The sequence below is a fragment of the Anser anser genome (genome assembly GCF_964211835.1).
Source record: "Anser anser genome assembly, contig: HAP1_SCAFFOLD_739, whole genome shotgun sequence".
NCBI classification, from domain to species: domain Eukaryota; kingdom Metazoa; phylum Chordata; class Aves; order Anseriformes; family Anatidae; genus Anser; species Anser anser.
Genome location: NW_028153849.1, coordinates 1 through 18,105, shown reverse-complemented (window position 1 = coordinate 18,105; position 18,105 = coordinate 1). Strand labels below are relative to the sequence as shown.

At 55.5% G+C, this 18,105-nt stretch overlaps 2 protein-coding genes across 2 annotated transcripts; one reads left to right on the top strand and one right to left on the bottom strand.

The window, feature by feature from the left end:
* Window positions 1–22: 22 nt before the first annotated feature.
* LOC310891341 (anoctamin-7-like) lies at window positions 23–6,506 on the top strand. Its single transcript, XM_083853603.1, has 15 exons — window positions 23–301; window positions 383–479; window positions 773–916; window positions 1,005–1,142; window positions 1,361–1,459; window positions 1,565–1,667; window positions 2,242–2,353; window positions 2,838–2,892; window positions 3,131–3,228; window positions 3,358–3,512; window positions 3,876–4,081; window positions 4,307–4,449; window positions 4,912–5,002; window positions 5,081–5,200; window positions 5,300–6,506. The coding sequence occupies exons 2-15, from the start codon at window positions 417–419 to the stop codon at window positions 5,393–5,395; spliced, it is 1,623 nt and encodes a 540-aa protein (XP_083709729.1). The 5' UTR covers window positions 23–301; window positions 383–416; the 3' UTR covers window positions 5,396–6,506.
* LOC310891340 (vigilin-like) lies at window positions 6,363–18,100 on the bottom strand (the record flags this gene model as incomplete). Its single annotated transcript, XM_083853602.1, has 12 exons — window positions 6,363–8,837; window positions 9,562–9,690; window positions 10,155–10,271; window positions 12,232–12,417; window positions 12,583–12,726; window positions 13,311–13,445; window positions 14,052–14,156; window positions 14,790–14,944; window positions 15,740–15,878; window positions 16,580–16,798; window positions 17,021–17,242; window positions 18,080–18,100. Coding segments are annotated over 12 exons (1,659 nt in total), but the record flags the coding sequence as incomplete, so codon positions are not given.
* Window positions 18,101–18,105: the final 5 nt, after the last annotated feature.

Sequence of the window (18,105 nt, the reverse complement as noted above, 5' to 3'; positions counted from 1 at the left end):
GGTTGCAGACTCTGTCCCAGGATGTTCTCCAGTTTGGAGGCACCACAAGTCAGCCGTGACACACATATCTAGAGCCTCAAGTCCGTGTTCAGGTCTTCCAAGCCCTGTGTGGCTTTAGGCTGGTGCTGGGCTGGGTTTGGGCAGCACTTGTCCTCGGGGACTGCGGTGGAGGCCGACAGGACTCATGCTGCCTGTCCCTGCTGCCCGCAGGCTTCTACACGGGATGGCTCTTGCCCGCTGCCGTGACGGGGACTGTGGTGTTCATCGCAGGCATCTTCCTGGTGTTCAGTGACGTACCTGCGTAAGTGTCCCCACCTCCCCAGGGGAGAAACGGTGAGAGTCTGAGCTGAGCCCTGCTGCATGCTCCTTCCCTTGCCTGCAGGCAGGAGATCTGTGAGAGCAAAGAGCAGTTCCGGATGTGTCCGCTCTGCAAGTCCTGCCCCTACTGGCAGCTCTCCGACACCTGCAGCACTTTCATGGTGAGGTCCCGGCTCCACAGGGGAAGCACGGCACCAGGGGTAGAGCTCCATCCCTGCGGTCACTCGTAGGGCCGGGTTGTGGGATGCCCGCAGGGATTTGCCCTCTTCACTCCTGCTAATGTAAGACCGTGTCCCTGGGGTGGACATTAGGCCGTGTCTCCAGGATGGACATGGTGGATGTGAGACCTTGTCCCCATGGTGGACAAGAGACCATGTCCCTCAGGTGGGCTGGGCCACGTTAACCAGCAGCTCCCGCTGCCCTGGCCCGGCCCTCATGCCCGCTCTGCCCACAGGCGGGCCGTCTCTTTGACCACGGTGGGACCATCTTCTTCAGCATCTTCATGTCCCTATGGGCAGTGCTGTTCCTGGAGTTCTGGAAGCGGACAAACGCATCCCTGGCACATCGCTGGGACTGCTCTGAGTTTGAGGACATTGAGGTGGGGTCCGGCCCTTTGCAATACATTCCAAAACCATATGGACAAAAGCCACCGGATGCCTCTGATGCCTTTTCCCCCTCTTTCCCAGGAGCGGCCCCGGCCCCAGTTCACTGCCATGGCTCCCATGACGATAATAAACCCTATAACTGGGGCAGAGGAGCCGTATTTCCCCAAGCGCAGCCGCATCCATCGGATTGTGGCTGGTTTGGTGGTCATTATAATGTTGGTAAGATCACAAGGGCTGGAGAAGTGGGATGTGGTGGAATGGGATCTGTTTGAGGAAAGAGCGTGTGGATGAAGGTGGGGATGGATGCGTGTCCTCTGGCTCTTCACCAGCTCAGCCCTGGAGCTCCCTCGCAGCTCCTGGTGCCCTGGGATAATAGTGGAGTTTTCCTTTGATGCAAGCTCTGATCCCTGCTCATACACAGCGCGCTGTGTTTGCAGATTGCCATGGTGGTGATGTTCGTGGTCTCCATTATCCTGTACCGGACAGTTGTTGCCATCCTCCTCTCCAGCTCAGGGTACTTCTGGTTTGTGGCTTCGGTAAGAGGTGGTCAGAGCTGCTCCAGGCCAAGCGGATGGGCTTGGTTTGCCAACTCATTTGCCGCACTCTGCTGTGTGTGCTCTGCCTGCTTGCTTCCCCTGTAGGCATCGCGCATCGCCAGCATCTCCAGCTCAGTGGTGAACCTCTTCTTCATCCTCATCCTCTCCAAGATCTATATTTCCCTGGCTCATCTCCTTACCAAGTGGGGTAAGCTGGTTAGGGTCCTGCAAGCTGGACGGAAGGAGCCCTTTGTAATGGCAAAACACCAAACCCAACGAGCTCGGTGCTGGGACGCAGCCCCCCAGTAGGGGCTGGCTGATGTCAAGGGGGAAGCTGAGTTGTGTGAAGTAGAGGAGAGCTGGGGAAATAGGACCTTAGGTGAAAAGTGTTTGGGCTGCAGAAAAAAAAAAAAAGTGAGTACAGGGGTTCACTTCTGCTCAAGATTTTTTTTTTTTTTGGGGGGGGGGGGGGGGAGTGTTGTATGAAGAGTTTTGAGCTGACTGCTGGGGCTTGGGGGAGAAAAGTGCCTGGAATATTTTTACCATGTATAATGTGGTACACAGCCTGTTTCTGCTGAGAAGCGGGAATGAAGTTTATTTTTTTGGTGCAAAGCACACGGGTGTCTGGACATCTTGGGCTGACTTTGCGGGTAAAGCAGCAGGGTTGGGGCCGGGGCGCTGAGGCTCTGTTAGCACTGAGCGAGTCAGGGTGACGGCCACCATGAGGCAGGCAAGCACCTCAGAGCAGCGTGGGGCCACATCCCTGTGCTTCCCCCTGGCAGAGATGCACCGCACCCAGACCAAGTATGAGGATGCCTTTACCTTCAAAGTGTTCGTCTTCCAGTTTGTCACCTTCTACTCCTTTCCCATGTACATAGCCTTCTTCAAGGGCAAGTAAGTGGTAGGTTAACGGTTGGACTGGAGGACCTTGGAGGTATTTTCCAACCTAAAGGATTCTATAATTTGATGATTCTAAGGCCCGTGGGGGAAGAAGGGCCCTTCCCGCTCCCTCTGGGACCGCTGGGCTCTGCAGGGCTGGGCAGGGCGGCCTTGCAGGGCTGAAGGGCCTGGAGTGCTGCTGCCACCTCAGGGGGAGCACCATGGTGGGAGGATTGGGCCCGCCGGAGGGCTGGGGGACCCCCTCCTTCGGGGACACCACCGCCAGCTCCCTTAGTGAGGGAGACAACGGGTCCAGGTCTACCAGACCAGGCCCTTCGCTCGGTGACCCCTTTCCACAGCCAGCAGCAGAGCAGAAGGTGGGGTGGCAGAGGGTGGGCTGAGCCCCCGCATCCCCCGGTGATGGCCCTCATGGCCCAGGGAACAGGGCGGCTGGAGGGAGCTGGGATGCCCGCTCACAGCTCTGCCGTGGCTCCCACAGGTTCGTTGGCTACCCTGGGAACTACCGGAGCTTTTTGGGCATCCGCAACGAGGAGGTGAGCGTGGTGCAGGGGGCTGGTGGTGATGTCGGCTTCGGGGCCGTGCCAGGACACGGCACGGTGCCTGTGGGGCATCCCTGAGCTGTGCTCACCCAGCAGGATACATTCCCCTGGCTGCCAGCCTGGCCCAGGCCGGTGCTCACCGTGGTGACCCCATCCCCTGCTCGGGGTCTGGGTGCTGGGTCTCCCCCTGTGCCAGGAGCTGCGTGCTGAAGGACCCCCCCTCTCCCCGCAGTGCAGCCCAGGTGGGTGCTTCATCGAGCTGGCCCAGGAGCTGCTGGTCATCATGGTGGGGAAGCAGATCATCAACAACGTGCAGGAGGTGGCCATCCCGTGAGTACTGCGGCAGCAGCACCCATCGCGCACCCTGTCTCAGGGCAGGGCAAGCCCTGAGCGGTGCGGAGGCTCCTCTGGGGGGTGCTTGGCCGGTGCCAAGGGACACAGCCCCTCTTTTCTCCCCAGGAAGCTGAGGTGTTGGTGGCACAAGCACAAGCTCCTCTCCACAAAGAAGAAGGCCGTCGGGGAGGGTGGGCCGGTCCCGGTGGAGCAGGCACCCTGGGTGGTCAACCACCAGCTGCTGGCCTTTGAGGGGCTGTTTGATGAGTACCTGGAGATGGGTAGGAACCGGCCCCGCACCCGGCCATGGGGAGGGGGAGAGCACGGCGCCAGGCTGTGCAGTCCCAGCGAGGGGAGCCCCTTTCCCTGTGTCCGCCTCCTCCCTGCTGGCCTGGGTTAAGGCACAAAATATTCCTCTGGGGCTGGGCTTTACGCTGGAGTCCAGCCCGAGTCCCACCTCAAGCCCTTCTTGGGGGCTTCCAGCTCTGTGCCCACGTGGGGCCTCGGGGCTCGGTGAGGCTCTCGCAGGCGCCTGGAGCTCTGGGCTCTGCTCAAGTGGGAGCAGTGGGAAGGGACTGGGAGACGCTGCAGTTGTCGCTGCTGCTCTCAACCTGTCCTTCCTCTCCTCCTCTTTTTCCTTCCAGTCCTGCAGTTTGGCTTCATCACCATTTTCGTGGCTGCCTGTCCCCTGGCACCCCTCTTTGCCCTGCTCAACAACTGGGTGGAGATCCGCCTGGACGCCCGCAAGTTCGTCTGTGACTACCGGCGGCCCGTGGCCGAGCGGGCACAGGGCATCGGCATCTGGTTCTCCATCCTGGAGGTCATCACCCACCTGGCTGTCATCAGCAACGTACGCTGGGCAGGGGGGTGGCGGTGGCAGCGCTGAGGGGTTGCAAATGGAAAATCAGGGAAAAAAACTCTGTTGGCTGGCTCAGTGAGGAGGGCGGGTCTGCCTTTGCAGAGGTGCGCTTCCTCTGGGACAGGCAGGCAAAAAACTCAGAGCCGTGGGGCAGGGCGGCAGGGCTGGGGCCTCCCCCAGCTGCGGGACTTCTGCAGCACCTCTCCCTCCCCCCAGGCCTTCCTCATCGCCTTCACCTCCGATTTCCTGCCCCGCGTGTACTACGAGTACATCCACGACAGCAGCCTGCGTGGCTACGTGAACTTCACCTTGGCCTACGCGCCGTGGGACTTTGTCCAGCAAAGCAACACCATGTGCAGGTGGGAGCTCCTTCCCACCTCGGCTTTTGGCTGCTGCCACCTCCTTCCCAGCAAGTATTTCGTTCAGCACAGAGGCCGTCAGCCAGGTCCAGGCTGTCCGCCTGCTTTCCTGAGGTGCTCATCCCAGGGTTTGCCCAGCACGTGCCCATGGGCTGGGGCAGGGCAGGTGGTGTGGAGGCAAGCAACCTGCCTTGGTGACTCCCCCGGTCCCTCCCCACCCTTGGTTTAACGTGCCTGAGTGTTTTGGAGCAATGACTTCAAAAGCTCTCCAGCTGTGGAGAGATTTGCTTCACCAGAGGAAGAAAATGTCACACCCTGTCTGGGGAGATGGCCAAAAGTGCCCCAGGGCTGGGCTGCCTGCTGCTCAGCCCTCTGCCGCGATCACATCCTGCGGTGACGCGTGATGGTGACGCCAGCCGCGGGGCGGGTGGGTGCAGTGATGGCTGCACGTGGCTTCTACAGGTACAGGGCGTTCAGAGACCAGGACGGAAATTTGACGTTGACCTACTGGCACCTGCTGGCCGTACGCTTGGGCTTCGTCATCGTGTTTGAGGTACCAGCGCCAAGCCCCGCGGGGAGACACGGGTGCTCGGTGGAGCTGTGCCAACCCCTCCGTCCCTCTCGCTTCCAGCACGTGGTTTTCTTTATTGGGCGTGTGATCGCCTGCCTGGTTCCTGACATTCCTGAGTCGGTGGAGGTCAAGGTGAAGCGCGAGCGGTACCTGGCCAAGGAGGCCCTGGCTGAGAACAAGGTGTGTGCAGCTGCCTTTCGTGCTGGTTCTGTGGTACCTGTACGGAGCTCCAGCACCTTCTGCGAGTGCAAACAGCAGCTCCCTTTTTCCATGATTCAGGTCCTTTTGGAGAGACGGGAGGCAAGAAGCAAGGCCAGCACCGCGGATCCAGCAGCAAGCAGGGACTGGGAAACCGAGCAGGTTGAGGGCAGCTGAGAGCCGCAGCGTGCCCCAGGACCACAACCTGCTCCTCCTCACAGCAGCGTGGAGCCGTGGGGCAGCATGCCGGCCGGCCAGCCCTGATGGGCTGGCTCAGGGCAGCTCTGCCACACGGACACCAGGGCTAGGCTGCTGCTGCAGGCGGGGAGGGAGGCAGCCAGCTCTGGGCATTTGTCCAGGCTCATTGCGTTACTACGAGGGAACTGCCCCGTGGCGTAAATGAATTAAAGGTGGCCGGCCACACCGAGGTCCTGGGCTGGTAGGCCTCCCTGCTGGTGCTCAGCTAGCAAAGGCAGGCTCTTGCCTGCAGCTGCTGCTAGGCTGGTCAGCACAAGCACCGGTTGACTTGCCCCCGCCTGGGGTGAGTCGCGGTAGGGCTGCCTGGACTGGCTGTTGCTTCTGCTGTCTCCTGCGCCGGGTGCTTACCGTAACCGCAGCGGGAGGGTTTGCTCCTGCCACCCTAAGTAAGTAGGTAAGAAACAGCTGAGCTGTGGGAAAGCTATGGGGACCCCACGCGAGGGTGGGAGGTGTGCTGCTACCCTTTGACATGGGCACCATGGGGGGAAACAGCCCCTGAGCAAAGCTTTGCTTCTCAAGAGCAGCAGCTTGGCCCTGGCAGGCGGGCACTGGGCAGGAGCGAGAGCTGCAGAAGGCAGAGGTTCTCATCGGGGTGGGCAAGAGGGACTGCAGCTGCTGCCTCCCTCTCCTCCCCTGTACCAGCAGCAGCCGTGGCATCACCTTGCTGGCTGTGAGCACGTGGGTGCCTTCCTCCACTGCTGCTGGGCGCTGCTCTCACCTCCCCTCAGACCAGCGTTCTCCGTGCGCATCCCTCCTCAGCAAGGGCACTGCCGCAGCAGAGGCTCACACGTGCAAGCTGGGGCTCCTCAAGTTGGGCTGAACCCAGCCAAGCAGGGGCTGCCCTGGATCTCAACCCACCGGTAGAAATAATATCCGTGACACTCCAAGCTGTTTCAGGTTTTATTTTAGAATTTATAAAATTCCAGTGTCATCCATACTCATGAGCCTTTTTACATGTTTGCATATAGTCTCCAAATTCCAAAGTTAAGGCCAAGGGATCATTGCTATGGAAACGTACAATATGGAAGACGTCAGAGAGGAAATGGACACATGCCACAGTCTGCTGCGGAAGGAGGGTGGTGGGGGACAGTACTAGGTACAATCACTTCATGACCTTCTTTAGAGTGGAGGGTCGGGCTGCGGGGCAGACCCAGACAGTGGCGCCCCAAATGTAACTCAAGCCTAGCTGTGCAACTGGTGAGGGCAGGGGGGCATAAAGAGGAAGGGGGGGGTAGGCTTGGCGACATAGGACAGACCTAAGCTACAGGGGTATAACCATTTTCTGACAGACACAGATGGGAGGGTGTCACCCTAGTTCTGTCTGCCCCATCCTGTTAGCCGTCTCCCGGGGGAGGCAAAGCCACCCCATCCTTCAGGGGAGCTGGGTGCCCTGCGGCAGGACGCAGTTAGCTTCAGCCACATCTCGAATTTACAGAGAGCACTCTGAGATTTTGGTTCAACTTCTGCATAGCAGCCTCTACCACGAGGAGCTGGTGGGGGAAGGAGAAGCGTCAGCACGTCAGGCCTGTCGGACAGAGCTGAGGGTGCTGGAAAAGGCAGGAACGCTGGGCCCAGCCTGCCAGAATTCCTGCCTTTGCCCCATAAGCAGCACTAGAGAAGAGAGACTAGGGACTCCTGCTTGTCCAAGAGCTGAAGCAGCTGGGCTAGAGGAATGGCTCAGACTACACCCTTCTGTAGGACAGAGGCAGGGAAAGGAGGGAACACAGGGACTCCCTGCCCCCTGCCTCCCTCCACAAAGACACGGTTTTCCTCTTACTGGCTGGAGAAGCTCGGGCACAGCTCCCTCAGAGCAAGCCATGGCAGGGCCCAGGCACAAGCAGCCCAGAGTATAGAGCACGGATCACCCTCTCCAGCCCATACAATGGAGGCCTCGGGGAGGGCTTGACACATGGCACTGTCAGCCCCCTCGCTTTCAGTTCCCCTGTTCCATCAGAGCAGAAGCCTGACTCACCGCCGCTGCAGCCAGGGGCTGCTGCTAGGCTGTGGCAAAAGCCTTGGGGCCAAGCCCGGTTCTAGCTCAGAAAATCCTGCGGTCCTCTCCCATTCACCGCCTGCACGACCGTGACCGCTCTCAGCTTCCCTTCAGAGGAGCTCCCGCAGCCACTCCACAAAATGCTCCTCTTGCTTCTCCTCCAGGGTTCTGCTCTGGGTGCCAGGGTGAGAGTTGGAGCAGCTGCTCACCCACCTACGCTGGGAGGCCACCATCATACTGACTTTTGAGGTAGAAAGAAGGCAACAGTAATTGGTGTCCCTACCGTTCATGCTTAGAAGCTGCAGGGCTCGCAGCATCGCAACAGCTTCTCAAGGCTCCGCTTCCAACCAGCTTCTCTTGGGCCACGCCAACCCCAATCTGTCCCATCCAGTAACGCTGCCACGTGCTGGCTCACCTGCCTGCCCACACGGCTGTTGGGAAGGGTGCGCAAGGGAACGCGGGGAACTAGGAGTGGGGTCTGTCGTCACGCACTGGAAGACTCATCAAGCGTGCAGGCTGGGGCTGTGCTCGGTGTGGTGCGAGGGAGCGCCCGCCACGCACTGCACTCCGAGGTGTTCACCTGACCAGGGTAGCCGTACTTTGTTCTGGTCCCTTCCATCTCTGCTGCCTCTACAGCCTACTGAAGGTTTTGTTCCTTGAAAAAGTTAAGTTTCTGACCTTTTAGATTATTTTAAGCTCTCCCCACAGTCAGCTATCAGCATTAAATGAATTTTTGGCAGTTCAAAGGAAAAAAGTTGATTGCACTCTACAACGGTAAGGTAAGGCCTGGGATAAACACAAAGGAAAGAGGGCAAACGTTTTGGCTTTAGAAAGTCAAGGAAATTTATTTCCTGAGGTCATGAGACAGGAAGTAGATTCCTAGCCACAGTAAAGGAGGTCTCCTAATGAAGGCGAGAATGCCTAGTAAGACATGCTCAAGAGAGCAGATTTTTCTGCTAGCGCTTGGGAAGCTGTAAATCTTAGCCACTTTGAGTCAATTATGAAGTTTCTAACAAAAACACACACATTTAGTGTTTGAATCTGACTGGAAGTCTTGTTCCAAAGAAGAAAAGTATATCCATCAAGAGATGAGAGTGAATCCTAGCCATGGTGATAGCTGAGGGGAGCGGGATGGGGTCTAGCACTCCAGACACCATTAGGAGACCTCTTGGGGCAATTGACTTGTGCTCCAGCCGCTGGGTCAGATTTCAGACAGGAAGTATTTGTGGCAGGTTAGTGTCAGGTCAGCGGGCTGGAGGAGATGTTTCTGCTTCCAGGTCATTATCGTTTGGGTCCCCAGGGAAGAGTCTTGGGGGCGACTTGAGCCCCAAAGCTGGGGAAATCTTCAGAACTGCTCATATCAGGGGCCTAGAGCAAACAAAAAGGGAACAAGTTAAGCTCCTGCCCTGCTGTGAACCTGTACAGCACCACTGTGCTAAGCAGCATTTCCTGTGTCCCATGGGCAGAGACAAGGAGCGAGGGCTGAGCAGGATCATTACGTCCTTTGGACTGCTCTAGGTGGACAGTTGAGCCTCCAGAGACGGCATCAAGGATGGTGCGGACAGAAGCACACAGCAGGTGGATCAGGGGCTCTGAGAGCCCAACCGCGGTAACTCGGTCGCTGGAGCAGGGTCAGGCCACCGGGGCAGCTGAGAACAGAGCTGCCACGTGCCCCAGTTCACTGCTCCCAGACAGAACACAGCTACAGACACTGAGCTTGTTCTGTGCTGCGGCAGAAGTCAGAGGTGCCAGGGCCCCGTGGCAACCCCTAAAACCAACATGACCTGGCAGGACACTTTCCGGTAAGGACTCCCCGTCCCCAGCAGCCCCACTGTATCCACCACAGGCAAGGTGTTTGGAAGAGGAGACAGCAGTGCTTTGGAAGCTGGAGGCAGAGCCTAGGCTTGCCCTCAGCTTGCCCAGGCCACACGGACCAGGACGGCCCCTCACGGCCTTCTTCTCTGCCACCAAGGAGAGAGGAGGGAGAGCGCTCTGTTTTCCCAGTTGAAACGGGAGGGCCAGACCCCAGAGCCAGCCCTTGGCAGCGCCACACTCCCCGTGCCCCCGTGCCCGCAGCAGAAGCAGCACTCACCTTTTCATTGTTGACAGTGGCCCAGGGGGCATCTCTCACCACAAAGCCCTTGGATGGGGCCTTGGACTCTTCATGGGAGGAGGGCTTCATGTACACCTGCATTGCCTCGTTGTCCACCACATCTGCAAGCTGCAGTCACATGGCCCGGTTAGGAGGTGGATCGTGACAGTTCCTCAAACTGGTGTAACCCCTCCACCCCCAAACTACACCTCATCATGCTGCACCCTGTCCAAGGTCACTAGCCTGTTCCACGACCACTGAACACGGTGTTTCTCCACTAGTTTGAGGGCCACCAACTCCTAGGCTGCAACCGATGCAAGCTGCAGCAAGGCAAGCATGCGCACATCTTGGTGGTGTCCCAACATGCTCGTTCGCTGTCCCCTCCTGGACAGCGGGGCCAGTCCTTGCACAGCCTGGGGCTCTGCAGCCAGTGGTCTGAGGAACAGCTGCAGACCAGGGCTGACTGCAACCCGCACAAAGACTGAGTTCTCTGATGCTGTGGTAGAAAACACCACATGGAGATACCTCAGACATCCAGCTCTGTGGTTGAGGAAATTCCTGCTAAGCAAATTCCAGATTTGCTAAACACTTACATATTCTTCCTCCAAGTTCAGGATGTGATCAATAGCTTCTTCCACGTTCTCGGGGAGTCCTGTCACGGTTACACAGTTGGGGTCAGGAGCTCCACTCTGGGGAAAGCGAATATCCACCTGAAACACAAAGAAACACAGGAATTACACCTGCACATCTGAAAAGCTACAGACGCCCTTAGTCTTTTGTCACTAGATTCACAAAAGAGAAAAGCCCCGATCCATTCACTGCTTCAAGTCTGTTTAGGAGCTCCGCACTTCAGACACCAGGGGATTCACCGGAATACACCTGGCCTGAAGCCTGTCCGCTTCCCCTGTGAGGAAGGCAGAGCAGAGCCTGCAGTAACAACCCACAGTCCAGCAGCCCCTGCTGCTCTCACTGCCCAGAGGCCCACCAAGCTGAGTGGTGTGGTTGGAGGGAAGGGATGCCATCCGGAGGGACCTGGACAGGCTGGACCCGTGTGAATCTCATGAAGTTCAACAAGGCCAAGTGCAAGGTCCTGCATCTGGGTCGGGGCAATCCCAAGCACAAATCCAGGCTGGGCGGAGAATGGATTGAGAGCAGCCCTGAGGAGAAGGACCTGGGGGTGGTGGTTGCTGAGAAGCTCTATACAAGCCAGCAATGTGTGCTTGCAGCCCAGAAAGCCACCCGTACCCTGGGCTGCACCAAAAGCAGCGTGGGCAGCAGGGCGAGAGAGGGGATTGTCCCCCTCTGCTCTGCTTTCATGAGACCCCACCTGGAGCCCTGCACTCAGCTCTGGGGCCCCCAGAGCAAGAAGGACAGGGAGCTGTTGGAGCGGGTCCAGAGGAAGTCACAAGTTCAGCCTGGAGAAGAGAAGGCTCTGGGGAGACCTTACAGTGGCCTTCCTGTGCCTAAAGGGGGCTACAGGAAAGCTGGGGAGGGACTCTTTGTCAGGGGATGGAGTTATAGAACAAGGAGTAATGGTTTTAAACTAAAAGAGGGGAGATTTAGATTAGATCTAAGGAAGAAATTCTTCACTCAGAGGGCAGTGAGGCCCTGGCCCAGGCTGCCCAGAGCAGCTGTGGGTGCCCCATCCCTGGCAGTGCCCAAGGCCAGGCTGGATGGGGCTGGGGGCAGCCTGGGCTGGTGGGGGTGTCCCTGCCCAGGGCAGGGGATTGGAATTAGATGATCTTCAAGGTCCCTTCCAACCCAAACCATTCTCTGTGCAGTGCTGTGGCAACAGCACAGGGCTGGATTTCCAGACAGTGTCCTCATTCTGCTGCAAGCATCCTTTCCATCAAGCCATCAGCAGGAGGCACAATAAGTTTTCTATCTCCTCCACAGACAGAGTAATCCTGGCTGACGACCATTTTATGTAATTGGCTTAGTGTTTCCCGTACACAGCCACTGAGGTTTCTTCCAGCTTGCCTTCCAGATGGCTGCAGGGAAGTCACACAAGATGGGACCAAAACCAAAGGCTGCTCATTTCAGAACAAACCAGCTTGTTTCAGCAACCAAGACCTGCCAAGATGCAAGTCCCAAAGGCTCATCACTCTGAATTCATGTTCATTAACGGTCCCTGTAGTAAATCACTCTGCTACTGCCACATGCTGTCAGGGATGCAGGCCCCTGCCCTTCCCAGGCTGAGCTGGCTTTGCCAAAGCCTTTCAGCTTCCAGCAGCCAAATCTGGAAACCTGAAAGTGTATTTGGGAATCTGAGTCACAGGAATCAACGCTGGCTTAGACAAAGAAATCCACAGGATCTCCTCTGAGCTGAGCTCATGCTAAGGGGCTCTGGGTACAGTTCCCTCCCACAGCTCCCCAGTGCCAGTGACTGGCCAATTCCAGTATGTGGAGCAGCTCACTCAGCCACCTCTCCCTTCAAATGACTATCTGGGACCCCATCTGGAAGAAATTCACTGAAAGGGGACTTTGCTCCTACATTTGCAATGACACCTTGAGGGAAGCAGAACAGCACTGTTTTTTCTTTGCTTCTGTTCCAGCTGGAGGTGCTCAACAGGCACAAGAAACAAGGACCACAAGATGTGAACCTGGCACTCCTGAATTCAGACCCTAGTACCAAACAGCTCCCCCAGCCCGTGCTGCCCCACCGCTCACCTTGAATTCATCCATGATTTTGCGGATGGCTTTGCCACGTGCACCAATGATGCGTGCGTGAACACGGTGGTCCAGAGTCACATCCTCAGAGACCATCTGCTCCAGCTCGCCAACAATCTTCATGATGGCATCCCGGGCAGCCTCAGCATTCTTCTCATAGCCAGTGATGGTGATCTGGTCTTGGGCCTGGGGCACATGGAAGCACGTGAGTAACCAAGCTCATAAGCAGCTACGCAAAACTCCCTGCTACTCCCTTTTACCCTCCATCTCATTCAATAGCAGCACAGGGAAGTCAGAGCCCAAGCTCAGAGACAACCAACAACCCCCTGTGTGTCTCCTCTGCCCTCTCACCTGGCTTTCATCATCCTTGTCAGGGAACTGGATGTTGACCTCATGCTCTGTGCGGATCTGGGTGATCACTGCTCCCTTACGCCCAATGATTTTAGGGTGATACTTGGGATCCACAGTGACTGTCAGCTTGAAGCTTCGCAAGGCCTGGAAAGAGAGAATCAGAGTGAGGCACACCAGCAGGGAACACACCCTGGCTGCTCCACTGACGGCCACAGAAGTCCCAGCATTCCTTTTGGCTTCTGAGATTCATGGGACAGATTCTGCAAGGTCCTGCCTGAGTGCACATGGCTATAGAAGAGTACCCAGAACATTCATCTGCAGGGGCCTCGTGCTTTTTGCCAAGTTCAGCAGGAAACTACAGGTAGGAAACAACTACCCAGATCATCCCTCACACTATTTGTTCAGAGCTGGGACAAGGGTTCACCAGACGAGGTACAAAGAGACTCTAGCACAGTGAGGCTCCTGCCCTGCGCCATCTCAAAGGGATGTGAAGGTGAGAGAGCGCCCTGGGCAGTTCAGAGTTTCCTAAAGTAGAATCCCAAGACTCTCCTGTTAGTTCATATTAAACAGGCTATATTTGGGTAAGCCACTGAGTCCCCCAGACCTGCAGAGCAGTGAAGGGTGCTATTAACAGGAGAAGAGTTCCACAGGTCTGTACAACTTCTGAAGGTAACACCCAGAGGCTGAAGCCTTGCTCAGCTGGAAGGAAGGACAGGCACAGGCCTTACCCGATCCTCTTGTTCAGCCTGCAGCTCCTTCACTCTTTCCAGCAGCCCAGTCTTGGCACGGTCCAGGTTGGTGGCCAGCCCAGTGATGGTGATGACATCTGACTGCAGCTCAGGAGCAGGGACCTGGATGTTTACCTGAGCAACAAGTAATGATTATCACTTTGTACCGCTGCTCACTGCACTTCTCACTGATCCTCTCTGCTACCAAGAACAGCTTGCATCTAGCCCGAACCCTGTTCCTTCAGCCATTACCAACATCAGATTGCTTTGCTGCAGGACTTCAGGACCTGGCAGTCTCTGTACCAGCCTGGAGAGGCTAGGAAACAAACACGCGTTCAACAGTGCTGTCTGCAGCCAACCTGCACCGGCCCCAAGAGCAAGAGGTCCACAGTCCCTGCGGGCTCCTGGGGAATTCTTCCAAGCAGGCGGGCATGGCCGAGCTGTATCGCATGGCCAAGGAGGGAAAACAGCTCTCGCACTGGTAAGAAATCCGGATAGGCCCCAACAAGTCCTACAACACTCACGACACCAATTCCCGTCATACAGCTTCATCGTGAAACCTAGCAAGCCCCAGAGCCAAGGAGTTCATTACACAGGTCTCACTTTCTTATTACACAGCCTGTATTCTATGGTTAAGCCAAGATGGTCCTGAGTAAGTCACAACTGATTGCCAACACCATAAATGTGGTCATTTACAGATTCTCCGGTACGTGGGATTAGGGAGGAAGGGCAACGACTTACTTCAAACTCGTCCATCATTTTACGGATCCCACTTCCTTTCTGGCCAATGATGTAACGGTGAAGATCAAAGGGAACTTCCACTTCAATGGTGACAGGAACCAGAGCCTAGAGGGATGGGAACAGAGTTTGCCAGTTGAAAGACTTCTCCTTTCTTTCAGTTTGCCCTACACTTGCTCAAAAGAATGCGTTGCTGGAGTGAGGTACGTTCCCTTGTCAGGGTACAAACTCTGCAGGAGAGAGCAGCTGCAAACACCAAGATGACCTGTGGGGTGCTGTATGTTTTTTTCCAAACAAGTCATCTAAAAACCCCCTCTGGCGTCAGAGGCTGTTCTCATATCCTTGGCTTCCACCTAGCAGAAACTTGGATGACATCACTAGAGGAGAAGCATGGCAAGGTCTGCTGAAGCTGGAATGATTCAGCCTAAATCACGCTGTATCTCATCCCAGCCCTGCTTCATAAAAAAGGATGTCATGCTTTTCTGGCAAGTGACTTGGGGCTGCTTGCAGCTGTAGCAATTGCTAGGTCAGGCGCAGTGATTCAAGCCACCTGGCTAAATTACAGAGCAATTGGAGAACTTCCTTTGAGCAACACAGACCTTCTCCACGGTTAGTGTCAGTGACCACCTGGACAGCAACCTTGACTGAACAGTTTTTATTACCATCACTACAGCATGCAGCGAGCTTCTTGCATCAGGACGTGACTACATTATAAGGTTAAAGGGTTTGGAAGCCACGTACCTGCAGCGCCTCCTTTGCTGCCTCACACTTCTCCCTGCGGCCAGAGATGATGATGATATCACACTTCTTTGGAGAGCTGGGGTCTCCATCCTTCCCATCCTTGCCTTCCCCACCCTCCTCGCCATTCTCCTGCACAGCTGGCTCTGCGACAGGGGCTGAAAACATGGAAAGCCTCAAGTTAAATAGACAGAGCCCCCTCCTTGCTGAGCATCTCCCCCTCCAGATCCTCAGGCTCAGCCTGGTCACGAGATGCCAGACACTACAGCCTGCGATGGAAGAGGTTACTCCTGACACAGTCAGCTTGCCATGGCTTAGCCTAGACTGAGCAGAACAAGAACATCCCCTGAGAAGGTCTCCTCCACGCCTCTCTGCACAGCACTCATATTGCCTTTGCCCGCGTGGGGAGGACCTGCAGTTGTACTCTGGAAGTAGAGGCTGTGCTCCTACGGCAGCAGAGGCAATAAGGCTGGCAGTTCCTTCAGCAACAGGGAATTTCACTAGCACGGCGCTGGATGTTACAGCGGGACGGCTGGTTGTAGACCAGACTACTCAACAAAAATAGGCAGAGCAGGCCCCAGGCCAGCAGGCCCCAGCTGTGCTGAATTCAGTACAGCCAACAATGAGATCACGGGAACTCCGAGAAACCTTGACAAGCCTGCAGAGCAAGAGAGCAGCAGCAGGATCTGCTTTTGGCTAGGACAGCTCCTCGTGCTCCCTGCACTCTGTGGTGAGAACATATTCAGAACTCACAGGTTTGCATTTTTACCCCCTAAAAGTGGCCCCTCTTCCCAAGAGGACACGGTTGATTCCGAGCCCAGATCCAAGGACGCTGCAGGGAACACCTGGGGTCACTTCTCCACAGATTTTAAGCAGAGCTTCTCCACTGATCAAGTGTAGACTACACATCTGATCACCCCAACTGCCATGTGAACATGCATCCATGGGTATACCTGGGTTCTCCTCCCTGTCAGGGAATTTGATCTGGACACCATAGTCCCGGGTGATCTGCTGGATCCGGGATCCTTTGGGGCCCATAATGGAGCGGTGGAACTTTTGTGGGATGGTGCATTCGATTGTCACTTGAGCTTCCTGTGAGAAAGCAGAGTTGCTCTATTGCGACGCAGCCTCTTTCACTGCAGCAAACAAGATGCTTGCGCGTGGTGAAATCCATAATGGACACAGTGAGGTGTTGGGAAAGGTAACAGCTGCTGTCATGGAAAGAACTGAAAGTTTCCCAGAATCTTTCCCTCTCTCAGAGAAGTTATCCTGAGCTATTTTAATGAAGGCTGCCTCCAGCCCGTGATATTAAAGGCTTCAGAGACCAAAGGCTCAAGCTTGCTATGACTCTGAAGGGGAGGAATTAGTAAGAGAAAGGAAAAAGATAATGAAGGAAGGAAAGGAAGAGCAGAGGTCTGACTGATGGTTGTTTCCAAAACGCAGTACTAACAGGACAAGAAACCCCAGGGAGCAGCCCCTACCCAAGACCAGGCATGGATAAGCACAAGCGGGCTACAAATTTTTCATGTCTAAAGGTACCCCAAACAAAGCTCTCCCCAAAAACAAGAGGAAGGTCAAAGGAGGCAATTACTAGAAACAGCATTGCCATTTTGGAGCCAGCAGCCCTTCCCCATGCTGGGATCTAAAGTCTGCAATCCCTATGTTGACAGCAAAGCTTTAAATCCCAAATCTGTTGTAGGACTTGTTCACATAAAGCTTGGCTGTACAACAGGTTCAAGAAGGGTACAGCTGAAGCAACAAAGTATGGAAAAAACAGCTTTCCTGGGACTTACCAGGTCCTCGATGATCTCCTGGATGCGTTTCTTGGCTGCCTCCACACAGTCCTTGGCTCCCTTGAGGGTGACTTTGTCGCTCTGGGTGCCAGAGCGTGGGAAGCTGACCATCACGCCACCGTACTCATCAGCGATCTCACGCAGAACTTGCCCCCTCCGGATGACGAAGTGGCGGTGGTGCTTGGGGTCAACCACCATGGAGTCTTCAACCACGTTATCCTGCCAACAGATGACAGCAGCCAGTCAGCCCTGCCCTTCCTGGCCATCATCACCCATTTGCTGCACTCAACAGAAAACAGTTTACAACCTCACTCCAACAAGCAACAGCGAAGAGGATCTTCCTGAGCTCCCCCCACGCTCATGGTTCTAGGACAAACAGGTCCGCCACACTAACTCATTACGTCTTGCTGCAGTGACAGGTAGGAAAGTAGCAGTTCTTACCAGGTTCTTGATGAGGGCCTCCAACTCCTTCTGTGCCTCTTTGACAGCTTCCTCAGTTCCCATGATAGTAATCAGCTCCTGATCTTTGTCCTCAGAGGTTGGGAAGATGATGCGGGCCCCAGTGTTGTCACGCACCTTACGGATGTTGCCACCGCCTTTACCAATAAGGAATTTGTGGTACTCTGGCTTTGCACGGAGGTCCACAGTGTAACTCTTTGTTTGCTGTAAGGAGGCAGATCCACACAGAACATGTCAATATGCAGCAAATACACATCCGCATCAACAGCAGACATGCAGCTGTGTAACTGCACACACACAGTGTTGCATGAGGAAGGTAGATGTAGCTTGCTGTCTCAATCAAGAAGGTTTGAAGAAAAAACACTACATGAAAGATGTTCTCAGTGCTGAAGAGCTCTCTCTTCACTCAGCACAACTGGGGAGAATATGAGCACAAAAGACTTCCTGGGGAGAAGAGTCTGGGACTCACGCTGGGCAGCAAAATCATTGGCTGTCTGACTGCCGTAAGCCAGGCAGCAGATGGAACCAACCAACCAGGGGAATGTGCTCACATGCTAGCATTAAAAAGGGCTTTTTCTTGCTGTTAAAATGACCAGTCAAGTGATTCCAACTCAGAGCAATGCCTTGTAACCAAAGGCTCCCAAACCCAATTATATACAGAGAAATATAAGAACTGGAGCTGGAATTCAGAGACGAGGAAAAAAAGGAAAGGAGATATTCAGAGGCAGCTGTTTCAGAGAGGTGTGGCTATCCAACAGCATTCAAACCACAGCAGTAGGGAGCCTTAGCCCTCTGAGTATGTCCCCAGCCTTGGAAGAGAAACATTTCTGCCAGTTCTTCTGCCCATGGGGGAAGAACTCATTGTCACAAGGACAAAAGTGTAGTTTTCTTTCAATCATCCCAAGTGTACTCAAATCCCTCGGAGGAGGATTAAGCTGTCTTATGCCAGAAGCTTCTCAGCAGGCTGAGGGGATCATTTGAACCCTGAAAGAGAAACAGCTGGCCAAACCAATCTGCTCCTTCCCTTACAACAGGGCTCACCTTCTCTTCTGCCAGGTGCAACAGCT